Source organism: Polistes fuscatus, unplaced genomic scaffold (genome assembly GCF_010416935.1).
Source record: "Polistes fuscatus isolate 324 unplaced genomic scaffold, CU_Pfus_HIC Scaffold6, whole genome shotgun sequence".
In the NCBI taxonomy this organism is placed as follows: domain Eukaryota; kingdom Metazoa; phylum Arthropoda; class Insecta; order Hymenoptera; family Vespidae; genus Polistes; species Polistes fuscatus.
In genome coordinates this window covers 8,966,945-8,981,966 of record NW_025113140.1, presented here as the reverse complement: position 1 = coordinate 8,981,966, position 15,022 = coordinate 8,966,945, and the positions used below count along the sequence as shown (strand labels likewise).

Here is a 15,022-nt window from a genome sequence, read left to right as displayed (position 1 = left end):
ATAATTATTAATGATTATAGCGTACGTTTAAAAAAGCTCTCACAATCTCTTGTAGTCTTTCGTTAGAAGTATTAATATTATTATTATTTAAAACAAAAAAGGAAAAAAAAAAAAAAGAAGATATCTAATATAAATGTGATCTCAATGTTAAGTTAACATATCTTTAATTTAGAGCTTGCTCTTTTTATACGCATACACACATATATGTATAAAATATGTATTATATAATCTAATTTAATGGATAACAAGTAGCAAAGAGAAAAAGATACACAATTATGAATATTACACGAAATATAATTCATATAAAATTATATTAAAACTTATACTAATAGACTATATAAAATAATAACAATAATAATAATAATAATATATTTATTTTTCAAACAAAAAAATCGTTATCTCTTTCTCTCTCTCTTCCACTTAGTTTATAAATAATAAATACAAATAAAAATACATTTTTGAGAAGAGAGGAAATAGTGTGAGATGAAAGAAAAAAAAAATAAAAATAAAAAAAAAAAAAACCCGATAGATGACGACGACAACGATGACGACGACGACGATGATTATTATGATAATGATAATGATGATAATAATGCTCATGAAAAAAAAAAGGAGCATAAGCATATACGTTAAAGCGACATTTATAGATATGTAAATAGCGAGCACATCTCTAGGCATATAAATTACGGTTCTGGTATTCCCCTTTGGTAATCTAACAGAAAGGATGTAGCCATGCCTTCTCCCCTACCCTTCCCCTTTCGATTCATATCTCTAAACAAATTAGAAAACAAGTTTTACGAAGGGGTACCGCGAAGCGTAAATGAATCTGCCATATTTAAATGATTCATTTTTTCTTTTCTTCTATTTTTTACGGAATCGCTTGAAAAAGACACATACGAGGAGTGTTGTAAGATAATGCAATATGTTAAATAGATTTATGAATGAGTATATTAAAAAGGAAAAAAAGAAAAAGAAAAAAGAAAAAAGATAATACACACGTTATATTTTATCATTAAGAAGGATTTATATATTAGATGGATTTGTAGATTGAATATTTTACGCTTTTGACTGGAAGGTCGAATAAATAATGATTATTAAAAAAATATATAAATATACAAATATACGTGCATTGCATTTTGTTTTTTATTCTAAACTCTCCCTCTCTGTCCGTCTCTCTGTCTGTCCGTCTGTCTCTCTCTCTCTTTATTTTTTACTTTTTCTCTTTTACTAGTTCGAAACGAGAAATGTCTTTCAAACAACGATACACGTTCGTAGAATTATAATAAGCTTGAGATTTATTGGTATCGTTTATAAGCCTAATCTAAATTTCAATTTATCGCGCAATTCGCGCGTATTATCGTCTCACACTACTCCAGGAATTTGGAATAAATTAATTTACGATTATAACGAATCCAAAATAAGAAACTAAGCGAATGTGATCGCGAGGTAGGCGTATATATGTATATGTAATTATATATATAACGAAAATGCATCTATTATAAATAAATACATCGATAAATATCGTCTGGTCGATCCAACTGACGTACGTTCGATTTTATGACGATATCGATTACGGTGCCCTACGTACGTATAAACGTGCATATAAACGTGTATATATAAATATAAATATATATATATATACATTTTTACCTCTAACGAAAAGGAAAAGATACAAGGAAACTTTTATTCTTTATCGTTGTCATTGTTCGAAGAACAAAAATCTCGCGTTTTCCTTAAAAATCAATCGGCTTCTTTACCATCTAATCGATGATAAGGCAGAAAAAATTTACAGGAAACTAAACAAAAATTATTAAGAAATGAAAATACTTTAAATATATATATATATGAATAACAAAAGCTACGGTCAATTAGTATTGAATTAATTTTCGTTTAATAGAGATAACGAAATATTAATAATTCTACGAATGGAAGAATTTAAATGATATATTTGACATTATATTGAATATATTCAAAATCCGGGATTCTTAATATTTTTTCAGTTTTACGGGTTTCTTTTTAAGATAAAGATCACGGACTTCCTTCTTTCGATTTTAAATATGATAAATTAATACATTAATTGGAAGATAAGTAAATTATTATAAACATAGACAAAGAGTATGTCTCGTTGATATCATTAAATAGAGGAAAATGCAATCATCGATTAATAAAATTGCAGCCTTCATTAAATTTCCGAAGTTAGTCAATTATAAAAATGTGCAACAAAGCGTTTGATTGGTATTACGGATCACTTTAAGAAAATTTATCCATTATTGCAGACCAACTGTATAATTTATTTTTGAAGGAAAAACATTACTTTTGATTTTAGATTATAAATAACATGACACTTTAAAACGTTTTAATAATAAAATTTATTTTATTTGTCGATAAGACGATTCCACCCATATAAAAAATGGAAAAAAAAAGAAAAGTAATTACAAAAGAAAGTGTAATACTCGGATATGAAGCAATAACCAATATCTGTCCGATAAAAATTACATACGAAATTATTTAATTGTTATTCAAAATTCTACTAGTCAATTAAATTGTAATAAACGCGAGAGAAAGAGAGGATTTATTTTTAAACACGCGCGATAAATATTTCTAAATAATGTTTTGGAATACTTAGGAGGAAAAAAGACAAGTAATAAAAGGAAGAAGATACAAGTTTGAAAATATTGTCATCGCGGAAAAGAATCGAACGAATTGTTAAAAAAAGAAAAAAAAAAAAATTAAGGAAAAGTAATTTCACGCAAGAGATACGTCCGGAAGATATTCTGACCATAAACTTCCTCCCATTAACTAGGTTGAAAGGCGCTGCAACGACAGTTTGGAATAGTTCAGTGAGAGTAAAATACATTGAGTGATGATATCGTGTAGAATAAATCGGTTTGATAGTAACGTTTAATATATTTTTCAACAGTTTAAAAGCTTGATAAAGTGGACGTCACTCATCGTAAAAAGCGGTACGAAAGAACTGTCCATCTTCATCGGAAGATAGAAAAAATAAAAGGAGAGAGAGAGAGAGAGAGAGAGAGAGAGAGAGAAGAGTAAACGAAAAGAGGACGTAAAAAAAAAAACTTGGATAAAATAATTCGAGTTTCGTAGTGGCAGTTCGATCTCAATCATGTTTGGAGAATCGGACTGTTCGTAGAGAGAAAAAGCTTTCATCGATATCTCGAAGAATAGTGAACGTGATTCGGTAATAAAAGTGAATGAGATTTATACTTACCTCTATCTAGTGAAAAAAGATAGTTAGAGGGGGAAAGAGAAAGAGACAGAAAAGACTTATTATTTGGTCTCATGAGAAAATACGAACTCCAATTTCGAACCCTTCGTAAGAAATCGTAACGAATGTGATTTCTAATCGAGGTGAAAGAAAAAAAAAGGGTCATTTGATTTTCTTCCATCTTATTTCTTTTTTTTTCTTCGTAAAGGAGCGAGTCTCAAAAAAAGCGAATAAATATTTTAAACGAGATCGATGCACGTACGAGGTAAATGTTAAATTTTGTTTAAATTTTATCTCTCTCTTTATTCCATTATATTTATTATATTTATTATAACATTTAATAGTACGTAATATAAATAATCGAATAAAAAGATATTGTCGATATTTGAATTATTTCATATAATATTATATTATTAATGTATATAAATGTTTACTTATTATATAGACTATTGTATTTACTGATAAAGTAAATAGTCCACGGAGTCATTAGAACGATAAACGATAAAATGTCGATAGTCGAAAGAATTATAATAACGACATTTGCTTTGCTATCATTTGCCTTAGCGAATTTAATTAGCAAAGAATGTGAGATCAATGATGAAAGATTAACGTGTCATTGTGACAACAATCAGGTTGGTTTTAAGCATTGTTCTCTCATCTCTTATCTCTCCTATTAGTTAATAATTATTTATTTATCTTTCATTTGTAGGAATTTTCTCTATCGGAAGAATACAATTACGAAAACGTGACCAGTTTAAACTTATCCTCGTGCTCGACAGCAACTCTTGATACCAGTTTTACGGAATCTAATAAAATCGAGGAACTCGTGATTACAAACATTGGTGAACTTCTTACATTAGAAGTGTTTCTTCATACGGATCAATTGAAACGATTCGAATTGACGAATATTAAGAAAATACCCTACATCAATCACGACTTATTTTCACATTTACATTACATTGAACATTTCGAAATGCGGAACGTTCACGTTGATTATTTCGAGGAAGAATTCATAGGTATTAAAGTAGATCACTTTGTTATGGCAAACGTTACGATATCGAATATGAAAGGATTCAATTTTTCGGAGCACGGTGAAACGTTACAAATAAGCGACTGCGAGTTTCGAAATGCCTCGACGTTATTATTAAACTTTGGAGTTTTCTCTAATGTGGAGATCGTTAATTCGAAATTTGAGTTGCAGAAACCAGGAAGGCTGTTGGTTGAAAGCAATGAGACAATCGTTCGTGATAACTTTTTTTTTAACGTTAGCATGAATTTAGTTGCAGCTAAGATCGTAAAGATAAATAACACCTGTGCCGATGATAATAGTTCTCTCAGGATTTTCTCGAATAATATCGAAAGTTTTGATAATAAGTTGCCGACCACTATCCTTTACAAAGGCCCAACGTCGTACAAAGTTTCAGAAAGCAACAATACCATTTGCAAAGCAGGTAATTGCAAGTGTCCGAAAATGAACGGACAGAATGCAAACCGACCGATTACGGTCGTATTTTTCTTTGAGATAATCTTACTTTTGATAACATGTCAGATAATTCGACCATAATTCATTAGATTTGTACATCTATATTTACTAAATGATGAATGTAATTTAAAATCTAAATAGCTTGGTTTATTCGAAATATACAAAATTCTAAATATCTAATAAATATCAGTATTACTATGGCTAAAATTATACTGCTAAACATTACTATTAGGAACTATTTTACTAAGTACAATTAATTATAAATTATGCGCAAAATGCACTTTAGGCGGGAAATTAAATATTCTCCATGACAAACCGTGCAATTTAACAAACTATAAAATGATTAATTTGTTTTTTTTATATTACTGTATTAGATCCAGTTCTCACCTTTTGTAGAAAGTATTGTCAGTAATCTACGTGCAGTTTATTTATGCATTAGTGTCGGTCCAAACTCCAGACGCTTCCATTTGCAACTCAACAGCAGTAGAGTGAAGCGACAAGGCATCTTTTAGGTCATTTATTTCTTGCAACATCAGTCTGTTATTTTCTTCCAAACGACATATCGTTTGTTTATACAATGTTATTTCTTTTTCATGCTCGGTTTGTACCTTTTGTATTACCTTGTCTTTAGGCACATACGTACCTGCATGAAAATACAAAGAGACCATTAAAAAGTAAATTAATGACGAACTGTAGAATCTTAAAGTCAATTTTCAAATTATACAAACCGGCAGATTTCTCTAATTGTTCTCGTAGTTTATTTCCATTCTGTATGATCCTCCTTAGTTCGTGTTCATGTTGACTGTTCTTCGACAGAGATTGCTTCTTCAATTTAGTAACCTACAATATAAGATTAAGTTATTAGATTCAAAACTTTGGATGTTGAGAATATATCAAATATAATTTAAAATTTGTTACCTCAGTTTTCTCTTGTTTCAAATCCCGCGAAATAGCATCGTTTTGTACTTTGAGTCTTCTTTCCCTTTCCTGTGTTTGAGCCAAAATCATTTGTCCCTTCTGCAATTCTTCTTTCAGTCGCTTAACATGGTTCTATTAAAATAAGTCTATTAATCGCTGTGATCAGTCATCGTAAGATCATAGACATTGATTAAATAACTTACTATTTAATGTATATCCTTTACGCAGCATGTAATTATGCACAAAATATAAACATAAATTCTTATAATTTGTATAACTCATATCCTTACCTTTAAATTACTATTATCATTTGAGATCTTAGCATAAGTATCATTCAGCTCGTCGTAGGATTTCATCAACATCCTGTGTTTGTGTAACAACATCCATAACGCATTGATTAATGTTATAGAAGTTTTCTTCAATGATTCAACGGAATCCATTCCATTATTGTATATATTGACCGGTAAAATATTAAAAGATTCTAATTCCTACAAATAGAAATGAATGAATGAATGAAAATCATAAATAATTCAATTAATGATCTATTCAAAATGTTTTTTGTATTTATCTTACCTCATTTAAGATCGATAAAGATTCATCTAAATTTTTCTCATTGCAAAAACTTTTCTCTCGGCTTTCCAAGTTACATCTCATCATTAGAGCGGCCTTAAAATTTCTAGCGGATGAAAAATCTTTAAATTCTGTTGCCATACCGTACAGTTCTTATTCGATCTATCTAAATACAAATTGAAGTCAGAGACTAATAATTTAACAAGATTTAAATATGTTTAATAAAGATATAGTCAAATTAATTAAAAACCTACCTTTTAGATATACTTGTGATATTAATTCTGATGTTACAAATAACTAATATAAAAATGATAAAATCGCTAATAATTATCGACACTATTTATAAAATAAATAAATATTCTAATGAAACAATGTCCGGACACGTATCATAACTATATACACACATATAACCGAAAAGATGTGACGAAAATAAATACGAGCGTACCTAATGCATGTTTAAACCAGTGTATTTTCTTTTAAAGTAATTCCAAGATATACCGTATGGTGACGCTAGTTGTTCGTTTCGTATAACATTCTTCATTAGTTTTGCAACAATGGCGACATTCGCGCTTTTCAAACACACAACTCGTAAGGATCGAATTTGTTTTATATTATATTTGTGTTAAAAAGTGTAATTGATATTGTTAACCTGTTTTCTACTTGAATGCACGAACGTTTCTATTATTAAATAAATTAATTACAAGGTAAATAAATATTAACGATTATAAAAGTATTTTGTTATATGTAATATATCAAATTAAACAATCTGATGATGAAATTCTAACACTTTTTGTTTTCTTTTTTTAAGATTCGAAGATTAATCGTAGCCAGCATCTTTATCAAGTATTTAAATCGTCAGAGCTGATATAACTTGAGATAAGGACATTGAATTAAAGTAAATAAAAAAGTAATGAAATTCTATGACATTCGTATATATCTGATATTTGATTCACTTTACAGTGAATAGTAGAATACAGAAATAGTAAAGATAAGATAGGTAAAGAAAAAACTTGGTGAAAGAGCTTTTTTTCCCTTGGCTGGGACAGGAACACTAATCCGTCGTACGTGATCTTTAAAAGCATCGTGGATTAGTCAGATAAATCTCCGAGTTAGCGTGCTCTGGACACGAGATCTTTCCTATAAAAACCTTTTCTAGATATGACGTCCTTTTCTTTCTCTCTCTCTCTCACACACACACACACTCCCTTTCTCTGTCTTTTTATCATTTTTCAACCCTTTTCATATTCTTTCAAAGTGTACTCAATTTGAAATGCATTAATCATCAAAGCAAACAAGAAGAAAAAAAAAGAATAATAATATTTCATTAATTATTCGTATAAGATTTATAATTAATTCTATGCCAGAGAATTATTTTACTGTATAATACAATATCCATGTTATATTTTATATTCTCAAAATATACAATGAGAGGACCAAGAGGAGTAAATTTAATCCTCTAACAATAGCGAGTTGTATTATTCTACAAGTAATAGGATCAGTAACAATGCATGCGATATAAGTGTATATAGTTATAAATTTATTTAATTTTGTATTTTTTATTAACATGAATATTTTAATCAAGTGTCCAAATACACGAGGCGTGTTCGTGCATGGCTCATATAATTTTTTTCTTATATCTCCAAATAAAACCGATTACTTATTCCAGAACAAAGGTTATTTATAATTGCTTTTAAATATAATATAATATAAATGAATAGATATAAGAAATGTCTTTCAATTTAATTTATCTCTCGAACAACAAATTGTAACATCATTCACGAAAACTAGTATAGTTTATTCTATATATTCTGTTGGGTTGCCATTTTCATCTCAATTTACCAAGAAAAGGGGAGAGAGAGAGAGAGAGAGAGAAAGAGGGAAGGAAGAAGAATACCCAAGGTAACAAGAGTAGCTCAATATTTGACACACGTCAAACGGTTAAGAGAACCCTGAAACTTCTTTGGTAGGTGGTACATAAGTAATACATACAGAGAGACACGCATACATCGATTACGCAACAAGACACATGTCACGTCACACGTGTATCAAAAAGCAGACAGAATTCTTCGCTTCACTGAACGAGTTTCTTTTTTCTAATCCTTTTTTTTTCTTTCTTTTTTTCCTTGGACCGGTTTCTTTTTTAAATGATTTTTCTTTCTACTCGTATATCTCAAAGAGATTTTATTTTTCCCTCTTACTTTCTTTCTTTCTTTCTTTCTTTCTTTCATTTTCTCTACTCTACTAATCTTCAATTTTAAGCTCCACTATTTGTAAGATATTCTTTTTATCCTATTGCACTAGGTCAGTAATAGCACCTATCTATAGAACGATTCAATAATCGAAAAGGTGTCTGTGTGGAAAAAAAAATGGCCAAAAGGGAAGTAAATTTCATTTTCTAAGTATTCGGATTTATTATATTCAATTATATGATACTTTTACATTATTGGATTATTTTTTATTTCTCAAAGTTGATGTAACATACGTGTATTGCACTCATTTGTTTCCTTTAATTATTGCAATTAACGATAAATGATTTTATAATTTTTTTGAAAAATTGGATAAAATGTTAGATCAATTATTTGTAAAATAATTTATGATAAAATCAGTAGAAGATGTTACGAACGAGAATAAATTGTTATCAGACACCCTATGGGTATTACGAATGCGTGCAATTTTAAGATCGTAGAAATCCGACGGACTTCGAAGAGATTTGCCTGACAAAGTTGTGAGAGAGTCAAACTCCCGAGAATTTTGACGGGTCAGTAACACTAAAAACATTTATGTCCTCCCATCCGCTATTCTTACCCGGCGAACACGGTTATTTTTGGCTAATGTTGGCTACCCCCCTAACCCTTCCCTTATACACGTTTCATTGCTTTTCTCCTAATTATACCAATTCACCGAGGACCTAAAAATATGACCTCGAAAATTAGATACGCCGAAGACTTAACGTTTATCCTACCCCCTTTTTTTTTTCTTCATTTTATTATTTCTTTTTTTTATTTTTCAAAAGGAAGATAGGACCGAGTACCGAACATAATTTATATCAACGCATATCTATAATAATATTTCAATTAGAGTACGTGTTGATATACGAGTTCGTAAAAAAGATTTACAAAAAAAAAAGAAAAAAGATTAAACTCGGTTTAGTTGAGACTAATATATGCAGTTGATTTGTAGCTTAACAGAGGATTACCGTCACTGTGGGTGGTAATGAGTGCACTTGTTACCGAAGAAGGGTCCTTTTACTGTCTAATGGCAAATGAAATTTTTGGTGGGTCCGAAGTATAGTCCAGGGGGTCGACAGATGTTACTTTTTCAAGTCAGTTCTACCTCGTTCTAGGATCATTAACTATGATACATATCTTCTTCACGATAGCTTATTAACGATCATAGATTATTACTAATTTATTCTAATTAAAATATAATACTTCGATTATTTTATATAAAATAATTTATCACTTCGTTGTCTGTATAGTAATTGAAATTATTTTTATACGAACATTTAATCATCTTTTTAACTTTTATATATAGTATATAAAATATTTAAAATTATTTTCTATTATAATTCTATTTCTATTACGAAATAACAATTACACACATAAAATACATACAAGTATTTTATACATATAAAATAACAGTAGTTTTTTATATATATACGTATAAAAAGGCTAAAAAGTTTAGAATCTGGCACGTAGAGAGCTGTAATAGAATTATACTTGTTATTTCGTAAACTGTGATCAATTTACTCTAATTGATCGATAATTAATCGAAAATAATGTATATTGTTGTTTAACTGGCACGTTGTCATCTATGAAATTACTTTTATTAAATGTTGTTTGTATGACTTTCCGAAAGTTATGCATGTGTGTAACGAGAATATTATTTGTAATAAATAAAAATTAAGATTATAACGTTCTGATTTTATCATTTTTATCATTTTTATTTAATTGTTTAAACATCGAAATTATTTAATATTTAAAGTATGTTAAAAAGTATGTAATGCTTATACTAGTACATATATGTTTAAACAATCTGAAATATAAAGAGTATGCATTAGAGAATTAAAATAATTGTTAATTAATCAATAGAAGTGTCTGTTGTTGTCTAAAAGCTCGATCTATAGGATCTAAAATCAAATTTAGAAAAGTCATCTTAAAATATAAAAGCAAAATATATCAACATTATTTTCTATTTAAAATACGTTAATAGGTAATGTAATATTTCAATCAATATATGTGTTAAAACAAACTAAAATATAAGAAGAATGTATTAGAGAATTAAAATAATTGTTAATTAATCGATAAAAGTGTCCGTTGTTGTTTAAAAGATCCGTGGATAGCATCTATGTATCGTCCTCTTCGAAGTCTCCTGTTAGACTGAGTCATTGTCCTTTAGAAAATTACTTTTATTAAATGTTGTTTATATGACTTTACGAAAGTTACGCACGTGTGTAACGAGAATATTATTTGTAATAAATAGAAATTAAGATTATAACGTTCTGATTTTAGCATTTTATCATTTTTATGTAATTGTTTAAACATAGAAATTATTTAATATTTAAAGTATGTTAAAAAGTATGTAATGCTTATACTAGTACATATATGTTCAAACAATCTGAAATATAAAGAGTATGCATTAGACTATTAAAATAATTATTAATTAATCAATAGAAGTGTCTGTTGTTGTCTAAAAGCTCGATCTATAGGATCTAAAATCAAATTTAAAAAAGTCATCTTAAAATATCAAAGCAAAATATATCAACATTATTTTCTATTTAAAATACGTTAATAGGTAATGTAATATTTCAACCAATATATATATGTTAAAACAAACTAAAATATAAGAAGAATGTATTAGAGAATTAAAATAATTGTTAATTAATCGATAAAAGTGTCCGTTGTTGTTTAAAAGATCCGTGGATAGCATTTATGTATCGTCCTCTTCGAAGTCTCCTGTTAGACTGAGTCATTGTCCTCTAGAAAATTACTTTTATTGAATGTTGTTTGTATGACTTTTCGAAAGTTACGCACGTGTGTAACGAGAATATTATTTGTAATAAATAGAAATTAAGATTATAACGTTCTGATTTTAGCATTTTTATCATTTTTATGTAATTGTTTAAACATCGAAATTATTTAATATTTAAAGTATGTTAAAAAGTATGTAATGCTTATACTAGTACATATATGTTTAAACAATCTGAAATATAAAGAGTATGCATTAGACTATTAAAATAATTATTAATTAATCAATAGAAGTGTCTGTTGTTGTCTAAAAGCTCGATGTATAGAATCTAAAATCAAGTTTAAAAAAGTCATCTTAAAATATAAAAGCAAAATATATCAACATTATTTTCTATTTAAAATACGTTAATAGGTAATGTAATATTTCAACCAATATATATGTGTTAAAACAAACTAAAATATAAGAAGAATGTATTAGAGAATTAAAATAATTGTTAATTAATCGATAAAAGTGTCCGTTGTTGTTTAAAAGATCCGTGGATAGCATCTATGTATCGTCCTCTTCGAAGTCTCCTGTTAGACTGAGTAATTGTCCTCTAGAAAATTACTTTTATTGAATGTTGCTTATATGACTTTTCGAACGTTGCGCATGTGTGTAACGGGTATAATATTCGTAATAAATAGAATTTCCTTATTTGGAAAGTCATATAACAACATAAACATCATTTAATTAAAAATACACACATTTAATTAAAAAGTAAAATGTAAAAATGCTAAAATCAGAGTGTTTTAATCTTAAATTTGATTTATTAGACGAAATATTCCTTTTATACACATGCGCAACGTTCGGAAAGTCACATAAACAACTTTCAATAAAAGTACTTTCATAGAGGACAACGTGCCAGTCTGAAGGGGAATTTCGAGGAGGACGGTACATAGATCGTATATTCCGAGCTTTTAAACAACAATAGACATTTCTAACGATTAATTAACAATTATTTGAATACTTTAATGCACTCTCTTTATATTTCAGCTTGTTTTAACACATATTTACTGGTTTGAACATTACATTCTTATTAACATACTTTAAATATTAAATAATTTCGATGTGATATTCTTTTCGATGAAAATTTCCCCCTCCTAAGTCATCACTGCTCAGGAACGTTAAAACAAATGTACATTAGTTTAAACAATTACATAAAAATTAAAAGAATATTAAAATGAGAATGTTATATAATCTTAAATTTTATTGATTAGGTGGATTATTCCCTTCATACACATGCGCGACTTTAGGAAAGTCATATAAACAATATTTAATAAAAGAAATTTTCTAGAAGACAATGACTCAGTTCAACGATGGATTTCGAAGGAGACGGTACATAGATCATATATTCCTAACTTTTAGATAACAATAGACATTTCTATCGATTAATTAACAATTATTTTAATATTCTAATACACTCTACTTATATTTCAGAGTATTTAAACACATATGAACTGGTTTAAACATTACATACTTATTAACATACTTTGAATATTAAATAGTTTCGATGTGATATACTTTTAGATGTAAAAATTTCCCCCTCCGAAATCTTCACTGCACAGAAACGTTAAAATAATTACTTAATCTTAAATTCTTATACCATAATCTCATTCTTTTTATGATTTTAAAAAGACGTTCACCGTCATTCCGTTTATTTTATTATTTCGTAATCTTAATTATAACTTCTCATTCATTTTTTGAATCATGGTTGTCTTCATTTATAGTTTTTATTCGTGGTAAATGTTTTGAATGATATGAAACGTTATTAATTTGATTTTGTACTTTTGATTACAGATGATTCAATGATTCAACGGTGCAACGATGGAACAATTCATTCAATACTAATCAACTTTACATTCACATATCATTCGACCAATAGCGAGGAGGACAAGTATTTTGGCACCATCGTAGAACTTCTCAGGCCAATTGTTCATGCTATATTTTTATTCGCAACAGTTAGTAACGAGTGAGTAAACAAATTTCATGTCCCTCCAGTGACCAATCATGTCGAGGATGAAAGGTTCAACAACGGCACAGGTTACTGGTTTTATTCGTATGTGCATTTATTTTAAATTATGCCATGGTCTTCTTGTTTCATCGGTTTTATATTCACTTGATTAAAAATGCAATTAATTAATGCACTTATTTTTTCTCTTTTACGTATATGTTTAGTCGTGTTATTAATGTTGAAATCGAGTATTAATTTACTCGATTTCGTGTCAAGAAAAAATTGTTTTACATACATTGCTTCGTAATTAATTTATCAATACTTCGATATTATCGATAAACGAATTAAAAGACAAACCAAATTCAATACAGTTGCCAATATAAAAATCTTAAAAAGTTTCATTTGTGTCGCGTGTGGGTTTCACGCGTTTTCTTGTTTATTTTTTTTTTCTTCTTCTTTTTTTTCTTTTTTTTGTTATTAAAACCATGCGTTGGAAGAAAGCTTTGCTTTTACGACGAAGACCTGAACATTATCGTAAAGAATTAAAAGTCTCGATTTAGACGAAGTCGAGTAAAGTCGACAAAGTAAAAAAGCATAAAGTTTGAAGGCGGCTTTAAATTTTTCTGAAAGCAAAGACGACTAGTCTTTAAACCCAGGGGGGACTGATGTCTCAGTCTATCGAACGTAATCGAAGCGATATTTCAGAGCGGTAATGTTATGACACAAGGAACGTTTTTATGCGTTTCCTTTCTAGAAGGCAGCCGGCTCTCCCCCTTAAATATCCGAAAACGAGTCCCTAAAACACCCACGTCTTTAACTTGATGTTCCACTTATCCGGTTCCTTCTTATATAGTCTACCAAAAATACTGGGAATTAATGCACCGCTCTTCGAGTTAATGCATTCGTTTAAATCAAAACTTTGAAATTACTTTGACCCTTCTAATAAGTACGATTTATTTTAAATACAAATTTCGTCGTAAAAAAAAAGGAAAAAAAAAGAAAAAACGTAAATCTCGATCGTAAATCTAATATAAAAATATATATATTTAAAATTATTATTAATAATAATAATAATATATAAATTGAAAATTTGTATTTATACGTGAGAATATTGAAATAAGAAGAAATATCAAATATATAAGATAAAAATGATATGAAAATAAGCGGCATAGGTCTGCCCCGAGAATTCCCAGAAGTTTCGAAAAAAAGTCTGACGGATGGACCCGGCGGCAGGCACTTTTCTCATGAATGAACGTAGGGGTGGGGTGGTTCTACACTTATACACCAACAAGAAGGTACGTACACACAGGGTGCTTCTGCGATACCTCAAAACTCAAAGAGCAACTAACTATGCGTTGTCTGGTTCGCGCGTTAGCACCGCCTGAAGTGTGAAACACGGGCCCGTACAAAACTCCAACCGGACGGACGTTTTACGAGCTACCATCTGGAAAATGCTTCTTCTTCTTCTTCATCTTCTTCTTCGGTGAGTTGTATTAACCGAAAACTTCCGCGACGATTACACACGAAACTATGGGATATACAACGGAGGGAAAAAAGAAAAAGAAAAAAGGAAGAGGGAGTGAGAGAGGAGGATCAACTGAACATGGAAAACAGAAAGGAAACGCTTTGAAATTCGACTCGAATTAGGAACTGTACGTCAAGTCACGGCCATGTTTCTTTTTGAGATAAACCCAACCCACCCCTTCGCGTTAATTCCCGTCTTACGAACGCCCACGCGTTTCTCAAAAAAGAAAAAATAAAAAAAAAGAAAAGGTGGTGGTAGGAGGTGAGAACGTGCGCGAGCGAGTTTTTTCTCGGTTATTTGGTAAACTATATCGTTTTGATAATTTTATCTAAACGTTTTAAG

At 29.2% G+C, this 15,022-nt stretch overlaps 2 protein-coding genes across 2 annotated transcripts; one reads left to right on the top strand and one right to left on the bottom strand.

Annotated features, from left to right (window-relative positions):
- Window positions 1-3,608: 3,608 nt before the first annotated feature.
- On the top strand, window positions 3,609-5,121 carry LOC122523318. The gene is made up of 3 exons (XM_043644991.1): window positions 3,609-3,858; window positions 3,936-4,677; window positions 5,084-5,121. The coding sequence occupies exons 1-3, from the start codon at window positions 3,733-3,735 to the stop codon at window positions 5,119-5,121; spliced, it is 906 nt and encodes a 301-aa protein (XP_043500926.1). The 5' UTR covers window positions 3,609-3,732.
- Window positions 4,795-6,661, bottom strand: LOC122522904 (afadin- and alpha-actinin-binding protein-like). The gene is made up of 6 exons (XM_043644276.1): window positions 6,452-6,661; window positions 6,201-6,363; window positions 5,918-6,115; window positions 5,628-5,759; window positions 5,438-5,549; window positions 4,795-5,352 (listed from the first exon to the last, which is right to left on the bottom strand). Exons 2-6 carry the CDS (start codon window positions 6,336-6,338, stop codon window positions 5,138-5,140), a joined length of 795 nt encoding a protein of 264 aa, XP_043500211.1. The 5' UTR covers window positions 6,339-6,363; window positions 6,452-6,661; the 3' UTR covers window positions 4,795-5,137.
- Window positions 6,662-15,022: the final 8,361 nt, after the last annotated feature.